At 43.3% G+C, this 22,792-nt stretch overlaps 2 protein-coding genes across 3 annotated transcripts in view; one reads left to right on the top strand and one right to left on the bottom strand.

Annotated features, from left to right (window-relative positions):
• The window catches only part of LOC310881914 (uncharacterized protein), a 105,867-nt gene extending 103,654 nt beyond the window's left edge, over positions 1-2,213 (top strand). The window contains exon 73 of the mRNA XM_083799807.1: positions 646-2,213. Within this exon, the coding sequence (XP_083655933.1) occupies positions 646-661 (16 nt within the window). The 3' untranslated portion in view covers positions 662-2,213. The remainder of the gene's footprint in view (positions 1-645) is intronic.
• Positions 2,214-6,343: 4,130 nt separating this feature from the next.
• Positions 6,344-17,700, bottom strand: RMI2 (RecQ mediated genome instability 2). Of its 2 annotated transcripts, XR_014572695.1 has the most exons (5): positions 14,759-17,700; positions 11,836-12,029; positions 11,003-11,067; positions 7,208-7,755; positions 6,614-6,751 (listed from the first exon to the last, which is right to left on the bottom strand). XR_014572695.1 is itself a non-coding variant. In XM_083799910.1 (2 exons), the coding sequence occupies exons 1-2, from the start codon at positions 7,238-7,240 to the stop codon at positions 6,603-6,605; spliced, it is 420 nt and encodes a 139-aa protein (XP_083656036.1). In that variant the 5' UTR covers positions 7,241-7,796; the 3' UTR covers positions 6,344-6,602. The 2 variants fall into 2 exon arrangements, 1 of the variants encoding a protein (XP_083656036.1); XM_083799910.1 differs by lacking the exons at positions 11,003-11,067; positions 11,836-12,029; positions 14,759-17,700 and having other exon boundaries at positions 6,344-6,751; positions 6,970-7,796.
• Positions 17,701-22,792: the final 5,092 nt, after the last annotated feature.

The following is a 22,792-nucleotide window of genomic DNA, read 5'->3' as shown; positions in this document are numbered from 1 at the left end:
CATACATTTATTTTTGGACATGGTTTCTCTCTGTGGGGAAAAAAATTGAAGAGCTGAGGGAAGACATGAGTTAAGTCTTTAAATATGTAAACACACTAAAGAGAAGGAAGCGTAACAGACCAGATTGCAGTAAGGGAGAATTAGGTTGGATATTGTGAAAGAGATTTAAGGGCTCAGCTAGTCACGCATCGTAACAGACAGCCATCTAAGGTCATGAGAACAGAAGAGATGATGTCAGTCAGTAGTAGACATATCTGCACTATTTTCTTTTAGAAAATAATTTCTTTCTTGTCAAGGGTATCCCATTAGATAGATGAAATAGTCTTAACAGTCCTTATTCAGGTCCCTTAAACCTGAGTAATAATGCTCTTCTTTTCCTCCTAACTGTGAATGTATCATCAAATATGAAGAAAGAACCTTACATTTTTATTCCAGTTTGGTGTATCTAGACAAAGCTGTAACTAAAACACTAGAATATTTTTCCACAACCTCTTGAAAACATCATAAATATACATGGTTCTATTTCTCCCTTCATAAATTTCTTGTACTTCAGCATAACAACTTGTATTATGTATCAGTTGTTAATTTCTATCCTTTAAGTACTTACCAAAAACTTAATTGGATTTCATCTCTTTTTCATTTCAGCTTGAGCCTTTTTTGAGTGGTAGATACCAGCCCTGAAGATGGAAGAACCCCTTCAGCATCCAAAATAAAATAGCTATTTGGATAGCAATGTTAGGGAAAACAAGGGGTGTTAATGAGATAGTGTTATGATGATTAATATAATAAAGCATAAATAAAATAGAAAGCATAATAGGACATATAGTATAAAAGGAAAGCCTTTCACCCAGAAACACCTGAGGCCAGAGTAATCACTTCAGTACAATGACAAGAAACTATAATAAATCAGAAGGTATTGGATATGAGAATATCAGTTACTTAAAAATAAAAAAAATCTTTCAGCTGGTAACAGAATTGTTTCCTCAGAAGCCTTGAACCATAGCATGAATACATTTAAAAGACGACAAAAGATCTTTTCCAGTTCAGATTAGTACAAATAGGCTACTTTGTGAAAGCAGTGTATGAGCTTTGAACCTGTGCAGAGATGTTGACAACTTTTTCTCCAGAACTGAAACTCATCTGTTCAATACATTCTGGAGAAATTAACCTTTTTCCAGGGAAGTGCCCCAACACACATGAGGTTTGACAAAAATAAGATGGCTAAAAAGATACAAAGGAAAGCACTTAATCATTTTCATGCTGGCTGATTTTTCCCTTATCTATGTACTCATTGTTAAAAGAGAAGAAGCTTTCTTGGTATCTGCTCACCAGTTTCACATTCTCCCTTTGTGTCTTTAGGAGTCCCTTCTTGGAAGTTAGTTTACATGTTGGGAAAAGCTCTGGTATTCATAAAGTAGTCTTTAAGTGTTATAGATACTGTTGTGTAAAAGTACCTTATCTGTTGAATTATTTTCTATATCGCAAGTCTGTTGATTAAAAAATGCTTAACAGCGAGGCATATATTTCCCTACACAGTACCAGGAATGTGATTATTTAGTGAAAGGTAACATTAAAAAAATCCTTCAGCTGTCTTTGCATAAGAATATACTAACATCAAAATAAGTGTTCTTAACTATGAAATGTTGATAAATAGTTGACTTCCTCATTTTTATGCTTCCCCAATTTTTATTGATTATTCATAAGAATAACGTTGTACTGATGAACAGTTAGAACTGGCTGAGTTTAAGTAGTTCCTGCAGTTGTTCATAGAGACAAAAACAGCAGCTGGCCTCACTTACCTTGGGTTTGGAATGCAGTAAATTGTTTAGTATCATCATCACATAGTCTCAAAGCTGCAATCTGGAATGCACCTACATGTGCACATAGCACTTGCATAGCTGGCTGAAGGTAACTGACAAGGATCAGAAGTGATAAAAGCACTAATAAGCCTTTAAAACACAGTCCTTTACTCTTTCTCAAATTAGGCCTCTCAAAGTTGTTTTTCACATACATAGCATGCGCAGAATCTTCCACTGCTTACTAGGAGCAACACTTTTGAGTACAACTAGTCCAGGCACTTAGATGGGTGCTTTAATAATGTTATCAGCTGGGGTTACATACAAGATGTTGCAAAGGGTACTGAAATCCAGAAGGAGCAGGTGCTTTCACACAGATTGAGTAAAGACTTAATTCACAGTGTAAGAAAAAAAAAACCCTCCACAGAATAGCTGACCATCTCGCAGTGTTTTTCAGCTGGGGAAGCATCTGTTGCAGCTCATCTGTTGCAGCAAGGCCCTGTTGGCACAGGGAATTCCTAGATGCTCCTGGCAAACACGTGCACTTTTGCAACTGTTGCAGCTCTTGCTGCAAAAGACCTTGCTTCACTCAGTGATACTAGCTTTACTTTTTCCCCTGAGAAAAATCCCAGCCTGTTAGCCCCCCCTCTCGCATTCTGAACGCTGCTGTACACAAACGCCACTCCTGGAAAAGTGGCACTGCTGTGGCACATAAGGCTACATGTAGCATACCACAGGTGATTAAAAACTCATTTAAACACCAATAAACATTTTAAACTACAAACATCGCACTCAGGGAGTGCTAGGTGTTGCTGAGCTGTTCCCCGCATACGCAAAGGGATGTTTTTGAGATCTTGACGTTAAGGATGGGGCAACCCAAAGAATGGAGGAGCGGTGACCTTGGATGACCGCCCCCCCCCCCCCGAGGTTAATTGGTGACCTCAGATGACCCCAGAACCCGAGGAATGGAGGCGCAGTGACCTCAGATGACCCCAGAACCCAAAGAATTGAGCGGTGACCTCAGATGACCCCAGGGGCCAATTGGTGACCTCAAATGACCCCAGAACCCAAAGAATTGAGGAGTGGTGACCTCGGATGACCCCAGAGGCTAATTGGTGGCCTCAAATGACCCAAGAACCCAAAGTTTATTTTTTATTATGTTAGGCATTGGAATGGGCTGTCCAGGGAAGTGGTTGAGTCACCATCCCTGGAGGTCTTTAAAAGACGTTTAGATGTAGAGCTTAGTGACATGGTTTAGTGGAGGACTTGTTAGTGTTAGGTCAGAGGTTGGACTCGGTGACCTTGGAGGTCTCTTCCAACCTAGATGGGTCTGTGATTCTGTGAAAAAATGTCCCTCAAACCAAGTAAAATATGCTTCTGATTCCTCACAGACATGATCCTGCAGAAAGGATCCCCTTGTCAGGATGTGACTGAATTGTTTCCCTCTCAGGTCAAACCTTCAGTTTTAGTATTGCAAAACTGAGATTTTTTTTTCTCTGTGCTACCCATGGCTTTATCTGGACTGAACTTGTACACCTGATAATACTGCACATTTTAGAACGTCTTCACTGAAGTTGCTTTCTGTAAGACTACTGAAATGTTTATGCTTCATTTGAAGGTAAGGCAATACACAAACTGGGTTGTCCTACAGAAAATGTGTACAATCCGTTTAAGAAATAGCTCATGGCTCTACCTATCGGACAATATAAATGACTGACCTTGCCTCCTGGCTCACTGGAGACCAGGAGCTTCTGCATCTGTAACTCCTGCCAATCAGAGCAGTTTAAGCACAAACACACACGCCAACTGTCCTTAGAGGAGAATAGAGAGACTAAGTCATTCTTCCAAGCACAAGTATTTCTAGTGCCTACCACGCACGTTTATATAGGTCTTATACAGAGACCTATACCTAACTCCAGCTCTAAAAGTTCCCAGATGTTTATGTGTACCACACAAACTCTTATGCCCCAAAACTTAGTAGCAGAATTGAGGTTTTGAGCATCTATCAGAGGCTGAGAAAGCTGGAAACACACCAGGCCTCACGTTTGTGCTGGCTGTGCTCCGTGCTCAGATAAGCCGAGATGCATTTGTTACAGCTGCTAACATGGTATGCACAGAAGCCTTCCAGCCATCTGTCCCTGCCAAGGCCCAAACAGCCAAGCACTCCGAAGAAGATTCCAGCTCTGAGCTCCCCCTCCGCAAGGCAGGGATGGAGAAGCCCTACAACTCCTTTGGTTATGTACTCTGCTGTGCAACAGCCGCAAACCCACTGAACTTGAGACACGAGTTGAGCTGTGGAAAAGGCAGGATCTGCAGGCCCCAGCAGAGCCCTACAGCGCCTAACAGTCTCCTCACAGAGCTGCCACAGGAGCGAACCCATCTCTCCACCAGACAGGAAAGCCAGAGACAGGCGTTTTGGGCAAAGTCTGGAACCTAGGGCGCCCGAAGTGCCATCAACCACATGAGGTACAGCACAGCTAAACACCAAGTCACAGCTGTCACTGGAAGCCATTTGTTTGCAGGCTCAATGTTCAGCTTTGCTGAGCTTCTGCTTTGAGTTCCTAGGAAAGCACTTTTTAAGGTGAATCGTCATAAAAGCATCCAGTCTTGGCTTTAAAACCCTTAAAAGTTATTCTTTTTACTAATGTAAGTGTAATCCTTTCTGAAGCACTGCTTCAGCTAAGCAACAGATCTCTAATCAACTGCCAAGCGACATTTATAGCTTTAGACTGATTAAATATGCAAAACTTTCCAGAGGGCTGGAACCAGAGTTTATGCCCGGGTTTTTAGTGTGCTCAAGTATATGCTATGGAGCCAAACAGATAATGAAACACCCTAACTCAAGTACTGAAGAGATCTAGGTCTTTATGCTTAAGTAACAGCATTGAAATTGACTGTTAGAAAGCAAGAAAAGAAAACCCAGGTACTTAATTCACTCATGAACCTCTGGATAGGGCAGGGTGGTAAAACATGCAAAGAAATCCTCTACAAATCCAATCCAGCAATATTTAAATCGACCCTAGGTAAATACAACTATTCGGACATGTTCAGTGAATACACATCACTGCCTCGCTGCCAGATGGCTCAACAGTAGGTTAATCCTCTCCTCCTATTTGCTGTATTGCGTACTCACTATGGCAGGGTCTACAAGCCATATTTAACTGCTGCTGATTTATTGGCACAGGCAAGGATGCAGCAGGGCTTTTAGCTCGTATTTCCAGGGTTTTATTGCCTAGTTACAAAGCATAAGATTAACTTAACTGGAATGAGCTTCAGGTTTCTGGCATGTGAAGCATTCAAATGAAAGAGTATCTATCACTGGATGAAGAAGGTTGCCAACCAACGTGTCACCGCGTGGATCATTTCTGAATGGCCACAGCATTCCTCAGTGGATTTTTCCCAGCACTGAAAACAGAAAACATACCCAGGCTGTCAAAATCCTGTCTGCTCTGGCATTTCATCAGCAAGCTCTCTGAGCACAGGACCTCCATTACACTGCTGCCACTGATGTTGCCTCATTTGAAATACTGAACCGAAGGACGGAATTGCATACCTCTGAAATCCATCTCTTAATCTGCAAAGATCTCACTTCAAGATCTACTTAATAGATACTTAATTTCCATACGCTGTGGGATTGTGTTTGCAAAACTTTAAAATATAGTTATTACCACTGTGTTCTTGTCTTGAGAACATGGTGCACCAATACAAGTACTTATATTTCCAGTTCTTTAGGCACAAGAAGTATCTAGGGGATGACTCTCGTCTTATAGAGAGCATCTTTCCTTTGTATATGCAGAGGAAATGTTAATTAACATAACTCAATTGCTGGACAATACAGTCCCAAACTACAAACCTACACCATATGGATAATGCAGTGCTTTCTTTAGGACTCAAATTATCTTTAGACAAGATGGGAAATAGTAATATTTTTCAGAGAGTGCTTTTTAAGGGTTTTTGATTTGATTTAGTATTTTTTTCAAGAGGAAAGATAGATAAACATAACCAGAAAGATACCTAAAAATACCATACACTGGAACAAGAAAGGAAACCTTCAAATAGAAAAGTGCACTTAAGCACAACAAGTTTTCATGAGGTGGTGAAAGTATTTGCATCTTGAACCTGGAGAACCTATTCCAAGGAATTCTGCATCACATCTTTTCAGTTAATTTCATTTCACTGGAACACATGGGTTATTACTGTACCACTTTCACTATTTCAGAAACACAGAAACCAGAGAGGTATTTAAGTACAAGATTATGCTTACAGTTAGAAAGAGACATCTGTCTTACAAGTAAAGTTTACTGACATGGTTATTACTGAAAGAGAAAACACAGACCAAGATGCTATTTCCAGCCACATCTAAATGGACTAAAACACCTTCTGCCTTCATTCCACATATCAAGCTCACCTTGGTAACATGAGCTGTATGCAGATCTTGCTGCCACGAATGCGTCACTCTGGGAATGCCTGCCTAGGCACGTGTTCCTAGAAACAATGGCTAACACAGGCAGAAACGTGCCACATTCATAACAACACTGGCAAGAGCATCAAGTGTTTCTCAGATTAATGTGGTTTAATCTGTTGGTACAAGACTGTGAAAGAAACAAGCACTGTGATTACTGTCACATATGCACATTTCCCTCAACTTAAATCCAAGCCCAACAAAATCCAAGCCCCCGCCAAAAAAAAGCCCGAGTCTTGTTACACTCCAAGGGTGTTGTTGGAAATCACAAATACCCAGAATGGCCCAGCACAGTGCACCAATACGTGTGCTTATATTTCCAGGTCTTTAGGCACAAGAAGTATCTAGGGGATGACTCTGTGCAAATCCTCCACTTCAAGGCTCCACATATTTTCATGCACCGGATTTTCAGAAAGATCCGTCATCTTTATTGCTCGCAGCACAGGTTCGGGGCTGCAGGACCGCACCACGCCCATCACCATCACGTACTTCCCTGAGAGAGATACAACAAAAGCAGCCAGTCTGAGGCCCCATCGACCTTTACGTCTTCATTTCATTTCTAAAGCGGGCAGCGAAGCCTTTACGACCACGCAGAGAGCCCGAGGTACAGTTCGGGGCTCCGGCCCCGCTCCGCACCCGCCTCCCCGAGGCCTCAGGCGGCCGCCGAGCGCCGCCCGGGCCCGGGCCCGGCTGCCGGCGGCCCCGCGGTACCTGCGCTGAGGCACGGCCGCCCCTGGGGCACCGCCTCCACCCCCAGCACGGTGAAGGCGCCGCTGGCGTCCCTCAGCCGGGCCGAGCCGCCGGCGGCGCCGCCCCGCGCCACCTCCAGCACGGTGCCCTGCATCCACGCCGCCTGCAGGCGCAGCGGCCCCCGGCCCGCCTCCGCCCGGCCCAGCGTCCACGTCCCGCCGGCGCCCCGCACGGCGCCCCGCAGCTGGGCCGCCAGCACCTTCACCGGCGGCCCCGCTGCCTCCCCGGCCATGCCCCCGGCCGGGCCCGCGCCGCGCAGCCGCTGAGGGACGGAGCGAGAAGGAGAGGGCGGGAAGCGGCGCCGCAGCCCCGCCTCAGCCGCCTGGCGCCGCTCGGCGGCCGGGACTGCGCTCGCAGCCCCGGGTCAGGCCGAGAGGGGGAAAAGGCGGTGACCGGCCGCGCTCCGGCTTCCGGGGAGCGGGGCTGTGTTGGGGGAAGCCGCTGCGGGGAAGGCGCTGCCCACAGCAGCCTGCCCGGCCCGCCCCGCTGGTGGCCGCCGGTCAGTAGGAGCCGGTTCTCGCTTCGCCTCAGTTCACTGGTCCCTCACCTGCTCCCCCGTGGTGTAAAGACACGGTGTAAGACCCCGGCCCGTGCTTTTACCGCAGCACAAAGTGCCCCCCCGGGGGTCGGCACCCTCCGCGGGGTGAAGCCGCACCAGGTGGGCTCGTCCAGGCCCCAGCCCAGCTGCTGTGGGCAGCCTGGAGCCGGCTCGGGTGCTGGTCCCCGGGGCATTTCGTAACCACTGAGCTGGAAAGGAAAACGTTAATGGTCACTGTTCAGTTAGCGTTAGAAAAACACGCTGGTTTGCTCAGGGAGGCTCTCAGGGTAACATATATATATATGTATACACACATATATATATGTGTGTACACACACACACGTGGAAATCTCAAGCACTACGCACAGAAAGCACATGCAGCCCTAAGGTGGGAGCCTTTAATTCCAAAGCCTTTCAGCATTACTTTTCAGTCTGTTTATATTCCAGCCAGGCTAATTTGCTTCACTTCGCTTCGAAATCCCTGAAATGCTGTAGTCTGCTTTGGGTGGGTGGGTTGGCACTTCTTTTGGAAAATATACCAAGAAATAGGCCAATGGAAAAGCAGGAGAATGGGACAAACAAAAGCAAAAGAATCAGGAAAATTGTGGGGACTGTTTCCTCGGGTTCACAAGCTCTCTGTTACCTACAAAAATGCAAAATGTGTAAAAATACATAGAGAACTGACTTCTCTCCAATCATTCTTTAAAGCTCGTTTTGTTCTCCATTAGAAGAGGCATTACTCTATTTTAAAAAAATCCAGTTTCAATTAGCAAAATACATCAAAAGACATTTTTTTCCCTACTCACCCATCATGTTATGAATTATTTATTCAGAATATCTTGTCTCCAGAGATATTTTCTGTTTAGAGACATTCTGTAAATGGGACTTTATTCCTTTTATAGTGTAAGGAAGCAGTTAACGTTTTGTTACCATTTACAGTAAGGATAAAAGATAATATTGGTAATAACAATAAAAACACTGACATCCAAGTACACCCATTTCAATACAGAATCATGTAATCTGGCAATCAAATCATATGGGTTACAGGAATAGAAAGACATTAGATGGTTACTGTATATGAATGCAAAATTTGAGCTAGGCTCACTGGAGAAGAATATTTGTAATTTATGCCCCTAAGCTACAGTCTCTTGACAGCATCAATATTTAGTTTCACATAAAAAAAATAAATTGTGCCAAATATTGATAAAAGTATTGTATTCCTATTTATTACGGTATAATAGGAGGGTCTAATGCTTATTAAACCACTAAATCTACGGATGAAGGCAAGGCCCCTACAAGAGAGTAATCTGCAGGAGAGACTAAAAGGTCCCTTTTAAAAGATTTTCCTTGGAGAAACTTATGAGAAGAGGGCTGGAGTACTGGTGATCTCCACCAAGTAATGGGTTTGTTTTCCAAAACAAGAAAATCCTTTCCTTTCAGCAAAAAGCAAAGTTATACTGAACTATCTGCAAAGTTCTTATCAAAGAGCTGGCTCAGCACAGAGACACAGTCTGGGCTGCAGGAAGCACGTCTGATGCCTCGACAGACGGCAGTGTCTGGAGGTGGTCCCACGGCTGTTGCACCCAGGTTCTTGGCAGCAGAGGAAGCACAGCACACTCTTGGGATGGGAAAGGCAGTAAGCTGGTGGCTGGCAGGCTGTAAATTACACTGGATTAAGTTTGAGTGCAGATGCTGAGAGTATGCTGGATGAGCCAGTTTTGGTTTGTGGGGAATAAAAATGAGTCAGTCTTCTGTCTGCTGCTGCAACATGTGCTTTTCTTTAGAGCAGTCTTCAAGGACGTTACTCCTCACGCTGACATGCATGCGAGAGGTGCAGTTACAGTGTGGGTAAGAAAAGGTCAGACAGCACACTGATAAGATAGCCTGTAATGGAGCCAGGTCTCCCTCTGTTAGGCTGGCACTGGTTTGTTTGGTCTCAGGAAATCTGGAAAAGAATTTGACCCTAGTGTTGCCTGAAGAGATTTCCTAAGAAGCAGAAACTTGAAATGTTCTGTCCAGTTCGTACTTCGTCACCCTCTCACTGACACTGTGACTTAAATGGAAGCAATTCTCTGCTTTCTGCCTCTAATTTTGGTGAAAGGCTGCTATTACACAATAAGGAAATTCTTCTTTGCACAAAATAATAATAATAATAATAAAAATCTGGTATTTTACAGTCCTTCACCCTACCCAAAAGAATTTTAAAGAAAAGCTCTGTCCCAGTCCAATGACTGTCTAGAGAAAAGTTTCTTCAGTTTCTCTTTCATAGTACTGAGAAATCCCTAAACAGGCTTCAGACAAACTTTAACACTGCTTTCAGCACACACAAGGAACTGTCAAGTTTCACCTTTGAGAGATCCACCATAGTTTATGCTTGTTTTCTTATATTGCACACAGAACTAAAAAAGGCAATCACGAGACTATATAAAATTCAGTAGTTTCCTGCTCTTTGTTTTGTACCATATAAAAGGTGCAATGTGGACATGCTGACATAATTAATGACTTTAAATTAGCAGGCTAATGGGTTGGAAGTACTGGGTTGAAAATTGGACATATTTGCATCCCTAGATCAAAGTTCTGCTGCACGCTTTGGGACTGACCTGTCTGGCAGGTAGATGCTGAGTTGTTTCACCAGCAGTTTCACAGGGCTGGGAACCAAACAATGCTGAAACAGGAAAACTACAGCTGGGGCCTGCCAAACTTAGCAGGTTGCTGTGGGTAAGTGACGCTTTAGAGGTGATTTGAACCGAGGCATCATGAGCAACAGATGTCATCAAAACACTGCTAATAGCAACTACGGTCTGGGCTCTTCTGTGGTGAAGTCCTGCCAAAACTGCATGGCAGTCACCCCAAGGTAAAAATGAACTAACTTCTCCGGCAAATACTGTCAAATAAAGCCTTAGTAAGGCACCCTTTGTGCTCTTTTTTTTTTTTTTCTGGAGAACCTAGCACAGGTGCTATGCACTGCATGTGGGTCTATGCTTAGCAGAGTCAGTAGAGGATTTTGGCCAGAATGCAGCAGCTGTGAAGGAGCTGACAGCTGCACCCCGTGTGTGGCAGAGGGAAAAACAACATTTGGCTCAGGCACCTCTGCAGGGAGGGTGAAAACCTCAGCTTGTGCAGCCAGCCTTAACATGAGAAATGATTCCTTCGCTCTTACTGTCACGCAAATTTAACCAGTTCCTGTCACTCACCATGCATCCCTACCACTGGTAGCCTATGGGTGATGAAAGCAGCACAATGCTCTCCAGCTTAGCTGACTCATTTCATTTACAAAGAATACTTAGAGGAAATGCTTAGAGAGCTCCAGTTGTGTTCTGCAGAAGTGGGTGTCACCTGTTTATTCCTTTCTATGCTATAAATATGCCTGGTGAATAACTGAAATAAATCCACGTTCTATGGAATAGGAGCATGGCATGGTGAAAGAAGAAAAAAGGAATAAATCACTGTATTTACCAGTACTGCTTGCTGCCCTGGAAATGGTCTGTGAAGCTGGCTTCCAGATGGGCTTACACAAACTGCTGCATCGACATTAAAAAACAAACAAACAAACAAAAAAACTCTTTAAAACAGGAAATATGAATGGCATCCAAAGCGTTAGATCTCAGTACTGACTGAAGTGAAGCCAGTAGCTAGGAGACTTTAGAGGTTCAGCTTTGTTGACTTCACTTTGCTTCATAAAAGAGCTGGATGTTTAGGAGTAGCTTAACAAGACTGGAGAGCCCCTGTCAGCAGTGCAGGGGAGTACAGATCGCAGCATCCTCTCTGGACAGCTGCTGCTGGCGTGCTATAAATATTCTCCCATGAGCATCACCAGCATCCAGTTTATGCACTGAGAGTGAGAACAGAATCATTTTCCTAAAGAAAAGCAACAAGAAGAGTGACATTTTATTTTCAAAATCTTAAAATCTGCTATGTCAGATACCAGAAAAACACATAAAGGCCAGTGAGGATGGGAAGTTACATTCAACATGGAGCACACCTTGGCGTGGTTCTACAATATTCAAGGTTTGTTCAAAAGGTCATGAAATAACTTCCTTGAGCCTATAGGGAAAGGTAAGACCTTGAAAAATTGTTGAATTTTCAAGCAGGCCAGGGCTTTCTCAGGTCCAATCAAAGAGAACCTCTACTGCTACAAGCCTTACCTTGCTTAAACCGAAAACATTACAGCTACACCATCACCAGTCAGGCTAATTTAAATTGGTACAATGTTAGAACAAGATTAAAAGCAGCTCAGAGTTTTAATATAATGACTCGGATTTTATAGCCATCTCCCATTCAGCACATACCTGCATTCATTCAGGAAAAAATGGAAGTTTAAGACGAATGTCAAGCTCTTTGAAGAGGAAAGTTTGAGGCGAGCCTCCAGGAAGCCTGAATAAGGAGCCTGAACAGAGGAAGCCCACGTGTCTGTTGCTGCATCAGGGAGGATTTTTGCAGAGTCTTCAGGAGACAGACATAAAGCAGACACCAGGTTCGGTACCTGCCAAGCAGACCAGTCAGCTGGTGTATTATCTGTTTCCTAGTCACTGAAAAGTTGTAGAAAAAAGTGATTACTCACTACCCTGTGTGCTTTAGCCGGTGTCTTGTACTTGTATTCCCATCTTGAAGTAGGGAGTGAAACTAATTTTTTAAGTGACCCATAGATCATGGAGTAACATCTAAGTCACAAAATGGGGTGACTCTCCTTAGCTAACCACATTTTGCTCTGAGATCAGAGCATCTCCATGTAGAATGTCTGCACGGATTTTCTATGGAGCTGTGACTAAAGCTTTGCCTGTGTGGTTGCTCAGGGATGCCAGACAAAAAGGACCTTGCCACGAGCAGCTCTGGAGTCCTCTTTGGAAGCTGTTCATGAGGGACCGCTCTCCTGACTCCCCTGGCACTGGCAGTGATACTGGCAAGAATAGCAGAAATGGCCTCGTACAGGAAGAAATGTGCTAGGTACAGGCTATACAAGGCCTATTTACCTCTTAATATGTCTGAGAGAAGATACGAAATGGTAAATAAACTCACAGATTTCTTCCTAAACGATGACATACAGTGTGTAGTTGCTGAAATGTTTTCACATTCTAAGGCTTCTTTAATTTACTGAAAAATCAAAACACATGAGGTCTCATGAGCCAACTGGGAGACATCCCATTAGTTCAACTTAGAAAACCTCTGCAACTCATGTGAAAATGTCACATTTTAAAATATAATCTGACATTAAAATGTCACAAACTGCCTCCACCTCCTGATTTAAGTCATTTTTGTTCAACGGTTCTAGTTTGTATTCTGCACAGCACCTGACATTAAACACTATACTGAAACTCTCTAATTAAGACCCATCTTTTTCCACTAGGTCCAGAATATACAGGTTCAGATATGAGTTTGAGGGAATGAAGGCCAGACTTTTATTGTTGGCATTTGAAATCTTGCACAACCATCGCTGACAATTTATCCATAAGTACCTCATCTCATACATTATTCAGAGACAGGAATTTGGGGGTTGGCACTCAGTTTCGCTTAAGGTAGATATATCTACTGGTTTTAAAAGATTTTCATCAGCTCATGCCAGTGAGACTCTAGAACCCATGTTATGAACTAAGTAGGAAAACAAAATGAACCAGAGGAACATAAACAGAAATTGTGAAGAGGACCCACTGCAAGGGAAAATGATAAAATCACTTATGCACGGGCGAACTGACCTTTCTGCTGGTTGTGATGAAGACTGCAATGAAGCAACAATATAAACATTGATTTATTTCAATAAATGTCAAAAATTAATAATGAATGGTATTCAAAAATATGTTTGATGGTTTTGCCAGGTGGTTAAAATGTACACAGTAGTGTAACACAGTGGTTGTTTCTAAAGGCACCTCTTCATATAGCAAACTAAATAACGAAACTGGGACTTGAAATTCAAAGATAATCAAAAACCAGAAAGTGATTCTTCAGGGATTCAAATATATTGAAACCAATAACTAAGCAAGCTTTCAGCTTGTCATGAAAAGCAGCAATAGATGATAAAGACCAAACCAGCATGCCTTATTTTCACAACCTGAGGAGGCCATAAAACCGGACTTGCAGTAGAGAACTCCATTGAAAAAGCCAGCAGTGGTCAGTAATTCAAAACAGAAACTGGCAATACTTTAAGAGCCAACTAGGGGACATCAGCTTGGCATAGATGGTGCCTAATTTTCTTGGAAATGTCACATAGAATAAAGTGACTGTGCAGAGCAGGCATGAAAATGTGTGCATGTTTTTGCTTGCACCTTTGGAGTTTTGACGTTCCAAGCATCAAACATTTATATTCAAATAATTACAAATATCGTCCAGGAACATCTGAAGCTCTGTGGCTTTGCTACAGTTTCAGCCGGTATGAATTTCAGGCAATAGACACTTTAGAATGGAAAAGGACAGCACGCGACCTCAGATTTGCAAGGCAAAGCTCATCAGAGTATTCAGGCCTCGTTGCCGGTTACAGCCTCATTTACGAGAAATGCACAGGGTGAAAGTGAAAGGCGCAAAGCAGTTTCTTTCTCTTACCCACAGATCTCTGTACTCTGACTATGCCTTACCTAAATTCTTTTAAAACACAGTACAGTGATTACTAGCAAACAATCTTAACAGATGTGGGTTAGGTATTTTCATTTTCATTGTTTACATAGATATTAAGGCAGATGGAGAATTGTGATCTTCTAGTTGAACGTACTGTTTGACAGAGACCACTGGTTTATTTGCATTTGGGGACCTCTGACTCTTACTTGGCTGGGAACTCAGGGGTTTTGGTCCACGCCAGGCCATGAGGACACCAGGGGGAGTAAGGAGGAGGGAGCGCAGTCAGAATGGCCTTCACGCTCCCCACCATTTGAGCCAATCCCTCTTACACTTTCCTTGTCCGAAGCAAATAACTGGGTGAACATCTGGGCAATGGCAAAAATATTCTTCAGGTCCTTTTTTTTTTTTTTTTTTTCCTCCAGCCAGAACGGTTAACTATGGTTAACCATACTGATAAAGGAATTCATAGTTCAGGGCAGACATAAATGTCAGTAGGCTGGCCCCAACCACTCCCAAGTTCCACTGCTGCACCTTTCCTGGTAAAATTAAGCATTCAGTCATATAGGTTAGATTCAACATGTATAATATTTTATGGATAGAAGAAAAAAACAAAACAAAACAAACAAAAAAATCACTTTGGCTAGCCCAGTTAATTACAGTAAATGTTACCTGCAGAACCAGCATTGCTTGGTATCAATCTACTGATTGAGTCTTCTGCCCTGGGACCTGTTCTATGCAGTGCTGAGAGATGCTACATACTTTAAGCCATCCGTGGTATCAGCCTGATTGAGGGTTGCAAGTGACTTGCAAAATCAAGTCTGGTAGGGAGAGTCCTTATTAAGAAAGTCCCTAAAGTTCACACTCAGAGGAGTGAGCATTCAAATAGCAGCACATTTTACTCATAGATGGCAGTATTCAGTGAATGCCCCTTTTGTTTGTGGCTACTTTCCCTTCTGTTTCTAATAAATGTCATTGTACTACCCTGGATTCCGTCTGGACACATTATCTGGGGAAAACAGAAATTCCACCAAAGGAAACAGAACTGAAAGCAATTAGAGAATCTTCTTCATTCATCCTGTGATCTGTGAAATAGATTGATGTGTTTCCTTCTGAAGGCTGCATTTCCCAGCTTTAAAACAACAGTGCTCACTCCACCACTGCTTCTGTGGTCTTCATCACACAGCTGTGGAGCATTGCCAGCTGATAACATTTGTAAAGACTACTTGTAAAGTCATGAAACAGGCAGTGCTGCATAGTTCTTACTCCTAAACTGTGGTGGAAGTTTAAGTTTCTGTTCTTGATTTCAAAGGGGTTTGCATGTTTTGCAAGCTGCAGTTTAACTTATCTTGAACTATGGAGTTTATGGTATGTAATTGTACATTTTATGGCCTGTAATCTTGCATTAAGCCGTGTGAAATTCCTGGCACATGAGTAGGAAAGGGTGTATCGTTGCTTTGTTGCTTAATCAGTATAAAGTAACAGACAGGTTTTAGCAGAGCTGCTTTAATCTTTCCCAGTAGCCCTTTCTCTTGCAGAGAAAACTAAAGGATCAGTTTCCATCACGGCTTCTGTTTTGCTGGGTTGCATTCACACTGTTGTAATATCTATAAACGTCTTGAATATACAGCACCTCAACCTAGTGTCTTGGAAGTCATACCTTCTTGTTGCAGCTCTAAGTAAGCAGACTGTGCATTGCAGAAGGTGACAAATGATCAGGCTCTGCAGAACAGACCTGTGGCAGGTGGCAGGTCACATCCTGGGGCAGCTCTGGTTATCCACCCTGCTCAGGCAGGAGAGAGCTGCTGCCCCGTTCCCAGCTTTTACCCAGTGCTACAGCTTGAATTGCCACAGTTTGGCCTCTGTGGAAGCAGGTTAGCTCTGATCATAAAAGCACAAGGTGAAGGTGGGATGAGACGTCTGGATTGCAAATGCAGACCTAGAAAGCTCTGAGCTTTGTCTAAGCTTGGCCAGATGCCTCAGGAGGAAGGAGAGCTCCCCTGACTGCAGAGCAGCCTCTGATCATGCACTGCTTGGACTGAAGTACTTCCTGCTTCCTTTTTTTTTCTTTCTCTTTTCTTCCTTCAGTGCTTACAGACCCTGCAATAAAGCGGTCTCATTAAGAAGGAAAAGGAACTCTTTTCCCTCTGCTGTAGTTATCAAGGGACAGATGACTTAAACCTGGGAGGCAAGGCAGCTGCATATTTCAGCAGACAGGAAATGTTGCATGGTCACACAACATTGCAAACACAAAAACTGGAACTGCTTCTATTTAAGCCTCTGCCTTGGTTCTGTGAAGAGGTTAGACATAAATCCTAAACACAGGCTTGATTTGCTAACTTCCCTAGAACTCAGAGCTAGACTTCTTTCTTGCTCAGACCTGTTGTCAATTTTAGCATTTATTGGCTGTTGTAGCTAAGACTGAATACTCATTTAACCTCACCAGGATACAATCTGTACTTGCACTATATTCCAGGAAACTGTAGTTCACATTTTCACTTTAAATACAGCTACTTATAAAGCATTTTCAACATAAGACATTAATTCAATATGTTTTTCTTTCCCTTAGTTTTGCTACAGTTTGATCTTTATGGGACAATTGTCATTATTTTTGCAAACTGAATGAAATAAGGTGCTTTGAAAAAAAAAATCTGGACCTTGCCATAAGCCCATAGAAGGAAACATTATCTGGTTATCCTGTGAAGTTGCGCTAGTGCACAGAAAAAAAGGCATTTGAAAGTCCTTGAGCTACACAGAGAAAGAATGGGACTTTCCTTTAAGCCTGCAGGTTGGGGCATTGATTTGAGAGAGGTGAGGCACTGAATCCTGGCTCAGCTTCAAATACCACTTATGCACTTTACCTAATAACTGCTTAATGTACAATATGTAACAGCACTCAGAGGAGACACCAATATCCAGCGTTTCCCACTCATAGGTGAGTGGTCTACCTGTTAAGCTCCAAGTCTCTCTTGGCTAACAAATATTCCTTCTTCCCTTTTGATGAGAAGAGAACTCTGCTTTGCAGTTAGGACACTTTCCAGAAAACTGACATTTTGCCTGCCATCATGCTAAGCAGGGACAGAAATCTCAGTTTTCCATATACTAAAGAGGTCTAAGTAGTAATCACCTGCCCCAGCAACATTCTTTCAGCTTGCTTGATTTTTTTAAAGACTGCCATTCTTCAAAGACCCAATTTTGAAGAACATAATTCTCAAAAACTATGATTAACGTGCATAAACTGAAAAAGTTTCAGGCATACCTCTGTGGGCAATAATACCCTACTGGCTGCTTGCACAGCATGCTGGCTGCTTTGGACCTGCTGGTAGAGGAACTCAACTCTCAACGTGCAGTGCAGTAGTCCACAATACTGCTCCAACACATTATCTCAGGAGCTTCACAATTTTATGCTCAGTGTTATGGCACACTCCTTTCTTGGCTTTTTGCCTGGTTGATCAGTGCAAGGTTACCAGGCAGTCTGTTCCAGAACTGGGTTTAAATCTGTGTTTTTTTAATTCTCATTTAGTGTCCAAGCAACTAGATGAGTCTTCCCTTGCTGGGCCTGCTTCCCGATCTATAAATATGAAGCTGGTCCCTGCAAAAGGCTTTGTCATACACAAATGAAAAGCATGATTTAAACAGCACTTAGTATTGTTTTTCACTTAGCAAACCTCCCTTGTTACACTTTACAGACAAGCAAGGCGGGGCTTCAAAGTTTGAATTGCCCAGGAAAAGCACGTGTGCTTCTTGGAGTCAGATTTTGATTATTTCCTGTATAGACACACTATGCAAGTACACTCTAATTGCATGCAGTGAGATCATCGACAAAAGATGTACGTAATACATATAGAAAATAGTGGGAGCAAAGAGGGTGGACACCACTGAACTTAGACAATAAGATAATAAGATGACAGGATGAATTTTCAACAGACTGACTGAATGCTCATACAGATGGAGGGATTTGAACACATTTGCAGAGGTCATGCCAACTGTTCTCTGAATCTCAACTCATCAGATAATGATAGATAACAGAAAGATAGTAATGATCTTGTGAATTTAGAGTCTGTAATCTTTTTCAGTCATAATCTGTAATGCTTTTACTAGAGGTCTTCTGCATGCAGGGATGAAGATATGATTTTTCCATCCAGCAGAGGGGGCTTGGCAGCAAGATTTTTAAATATAAACGCAAGAGATTTCTTTGGAAATTGAGCAATACTATAATTAAACTGACTGTTATAAGAACTTGCATAGTATTAAAGATAAAAACAGAACTTCCTATGAACAAGAGACAAATATAAACAGAAACAATTCAAATTGAGTGTCTTTCTTGCTATCTTTGTTTCCCTTTCTTCTCAGTGTGGCTTTTCTATTTCAACAGAAAGCCCTTTCAGTTATACCTGACAAGCACAGTGCACAAGAGAAAAAGGGTTTTCTCCTAATTCCTTTGAAAATATGAGTCCAAGTTAAACCTGTCCCTGCAAACTACTTCAATACATATACCAAAAAAAAAAAAAAAAGAAAAAAAAAAAGACATAGACAGAAACTTGAGGTGGAAAGTTTTCCAAGCCACAACAGAGCTGGGTGTTTGAAGGCAGGACATGTCATCCAGGGGTCTGGGAGCTTACAGCATGGTTACCTAATTATTTTAGGCCACTTTGTAGTTTTAAACTGGCAACCTCACAGTATGGTGAGAATAAAAAATGGATGTAATTCAAGGTTATGGTGTAAAGACGAACGTTACAAGCTAATGTTTAATGTCAAGTTGCACACAATGGTAAGTCTAGTCAAAAGACTGACATAAATTTCTCTTGAAATTAAAATGGGCTGGCTAGTCTTCTGATGTAATTCCTCTTTTTCATGATTAATTGCCCCAAAACCTGTTTGCTAGTTTGATTTCCATATACCCAGAAGAAAAGTGCAAGGAGGTGCATGCTTGACTACCTGGGAATCTTATTCACTTTATTATTTCTGGTGAATAGAATGATACCTGTGTGTGAGCACTTGGATGACAGTACTCAGTGGTGCTCAAAATCTGATTTTCTCCACTGAGAACCGTCTCCAATTTTAATGACAGATTCTGGCAAGCGTAATTATTGTCAACTTTGTGGCTCCAGTTTCTGGTGAAGGAAATATTGACAATAATGATGCACTAGTAACTTAAAGTGAAATTCACGCCAGATGTAGCAGGAGGCTCAGATGACTCACCATGGCCAACAAGGGCGCAGTGCTGTCCCTGGCTGGTGTGAGCACGGGCTGTCCTGTACTGGTGCAGCAGCAGTCACCTCGCAGGGACACTGATGGGTGCGGCGCTCTGAGCAGCCCAGGCTCTGCCTACTCACCCTGCCGCTCACTCTGGTGAGCTCTTCTCAGAAGGCAGGATCTCAGCAGCGTTGGTGGGGTACCGGGGCTGGCACCCACGTGGGCCGCCACCCACGTGGCCCAGAAATTTTCCTCAAGTACTAGTATACTTAAAAAAGGAGTGTGTGGGGAAAGAGGAGGAGGAGAATTCTAGTCACTTGGTGAAATGAAATTTTCTCTTAGTGTAGTGTGGATATCGGGTTGTCTGCTAAAATTTCTGTTCGGAAGTGAATGTGTGATATGTACTGGCAGTATATGCCACCATGTTTCTGACAGAAGAAAATGTTGGGCTATGAGAGTTTTGGAAGTCCATTGGGAGGAACGGGATGCAGCAGGACATTGTGTGTCCTCAGGCCCAAAAACTAGGCCCTGGCTAAGAGCACCAGCTCTGTGAGATGGTGATCCTGGGCCCCCTGCCTTTAAGGTCCCTCACCCATACCACATCTGCAGCACTTCCACCCATTGCTCTCAGTTCCACCATTCCTTGGACCCAGTGTCTTCTGTATCCTTCACCCCACTTCTCCAAACCCATCTCAAAGCCTCTCCCTTCTCTGCCTTTCTCCTCACAGCAACAAAGTGCTCGGCCTTCCACACCAGGGCATCCCCTCCCTGACCTGCCCTTTCTGCCTGTCAGGAGAGCCTCATCCTCACCTCACAAGGTTGCCTTCTCCAAACCTTCAGGTGCTCCCAGCACAGTCCCTGCCTTGTGGCCAGCACCCCACCACCAGGTCCCCCTGCTCCATCCCTCCCCACGCTGCCCTGGTCCCTTTGGCCTCTGCCCCTTCCTGGCACCAGCTCCTTGGGTAACCCCTCCTCATGCGCACTGTGTGAGACCCCTGACTCCTGCTTTTCACACAGGAGCATTTCAGAACAGAGCAAACCCTCCACTGGTCACAGGTGCAAGAGCAGCAGAAAGAGGATTTGTCAGGGGAACAGCAACTCTGTGGTAGCTTTCATAAAACAGAATGAACCGCATAGCACTGCTGTGCGCTGGTGGAGAGGATTGAGGAAGAGAAAAGAGGAGAAAGGTGGGTATTTATGGGAATTTGCAAGAAAGAAAGAATCCACTTTGATGTTAATGACCTGAGTCAAAATATAAGGAGGCTGAACTTCCCAGAAAGGAAGTTCACTAAGAGGGAACCACAGATAAGCTTCAGATGCTAAACTGAAAACTGGAGGAGAAGGTAGACTTAATTCTCAGAAGAAAAAAAAAAGAAGAAGAAGAAAGAAAAAAAACTGTCTGAAGTATACTTTATTGAAGACAGAGAAAGCAAAAGACAGAGAGCATCTTGAAAGTAAAAGAGGTATTAAACAGAATTACAGGAAGCAACTAAAAAGCAGCAGGCAGAGAAAAGCAGAGCAGAGTAAATCTGAAACCCGGGACATTGGGATTTGTTCACACAGGGAAAGGTCAGATGGGGACAAAGTTCCAGCAGTATCGTGGAACAAGCCAATAAAGAATTAGCTGAGACTAACACATAGGAAGTAATAATAATAATAAATAAATAAATAAATAAATAAAAGAATTATGAGAAAGAATGTGAACCAGAGGAGAGGAGACAGGCTAGAAATGAGAGATGAAAGAAGAGACAGAACAAATACTGTATGGGATGAGGAGGGGCAAAGAGCAGAATAGCCCATTCTAGCTCAGCTCATAGGAACTGAAAATCTCCCAAATCTGCTTTACTAATTGCCAATGCTAAGTTTAAAGCCTTATGGGTACAGAACTTTTTGCATAGAGAGGCAACTATCTGTGCAGGTTCAAAATGGACATGGGAGAGTGTTAGTTTAAATGACAGAGGAGGTACAAAAACTATGAACCCAGAAGAGTAAGGAGATGATATCTGGCACAGCTTCAAACAAATATTCTAGGGCAAGTGAGACTCTAGATGCTGCTGACCTAAAAACTACCAGACATTGCTACTACTGTTATTTTGCCAAGGGCATAGTTTCTTCCAGCTCAGCTCATATTTCCATAGAAGCTAATTCCTTGAAGGAACAGTAGGTACATTAGAAAACATATTATAACCAAAACTTTAATCATCTCCCATCCATCCAGCATATTCACACACACTTTTTAAAATAAAAAAACAATCATTCTTCAGCTTCTACAGGCTTCCTGGCCTGTATAAGAAGCAGTGTGGCCAGCAGGTCGAGGGAAGTGATTGTGCCCCTGTACTCGGCTCTGGTGAGGCCGCACCTCGAGTACTGTGTTCAGTTTTGGGCCCCTCGCTACAGGAAGGACATGGACGTGCTCGAGCGAGTCCAGAGAAGGGCGACCAAGCTGGTGAGGGGTCTGGAGAACAAGTCTTACGAGGAGCGGCTGAGGGAGCTGGGCTTGTTCAGCCTGGAGAAGAGGAGGCTCAGGGGCGACCTCATCGCTCTCTACAGTTACCTGAAAGGAGGCTGTAGAGAGGTGGGGGTTGGTCTATTCTCCCACGTGCCTAGTGACAGGACGAGGGGGAATGGGCTAAAGTTGCGACAGGGGAGTTTTAGGTTGGATGTTAGGAAGAACTTCTTTACCGAAAGGGTTATTAAGCATTGGAACGGGCTGCCCAGGGAGGTGGTGGAGTCACCATCCCTGGAGGTCTTTAAAAGACGTTTAGATGTAGAGCTTAGGGATATGGTTTAGTGGAGTACTTAGTGTTAGGTCGGAGGTTGGACTCGATGATCTTGAGGTCTCTTCCAACCTAGAGAAATCTGTGAATCTGTGAATCTGTCAGTCTCCCTGCACATGAAATGAAAACAAAGAAAATTCCATCTTCAGGCCAATGACAGATGCAGGTAAGAGTCCAGTTAATGTACGTTAATGGAAGTCCCAAGAACTTTCACGTGAAAAATCTAACAAAGATCCGAGCACACAGACTGTTTTACAGGCATGGGTCACTGACAGTGAAACAGTTTCATAAGAAGTCCAAGCAGTCTAGTTGTTCTCCTGTAAGATCATTACCTTAAGACATTAACAAATATTGGGTCATATTGTCAATTCAGTTCCTCCAGGGATGAATGGAGCCCCTCTTGATATGGTGCAAAAGGAGAAGTAAAAATACCCAACTAGAAAGGGTGTCTGCACCGAGTTCCCAGTGACTGCAGCGGCTGAGTCACAGTGGGTTCTTGGACATGTAGGGGAGTTTTAGCAGGAAACCGCCTACCACTTTATTTACAGCTCCACTTCAACTATGCCATTCGACTCAGCTCAGTAGACGATTTTTATCGCTGTAGATGTTGGGGATGCATTTGCAGAGACACTTTCCAGAAGGTCACGTGTTCAGCATTGGATTTCTGTGAGCTTTATACGTGTTTGCTTTGGATGGTAGAAATACTGCCCCTTCTGTCCTTCTACCCCCAGTA

The sequence above is a fragment of the Anser anser genome (assembly GCF_964211835.1).
Source record: "Anser anser genome assembly, chromosome: 15".
Classification (NCBI taxonomy): Eukaryota; Metazoa; Chordata; class Aves; order Anseriformes; family Anatidae; genus Anser; species Anser anser.
Note: the sequence above shows the minus strand (reverse complement) of the source record. Positions and strands in the feature narration are given on the sequence as shown.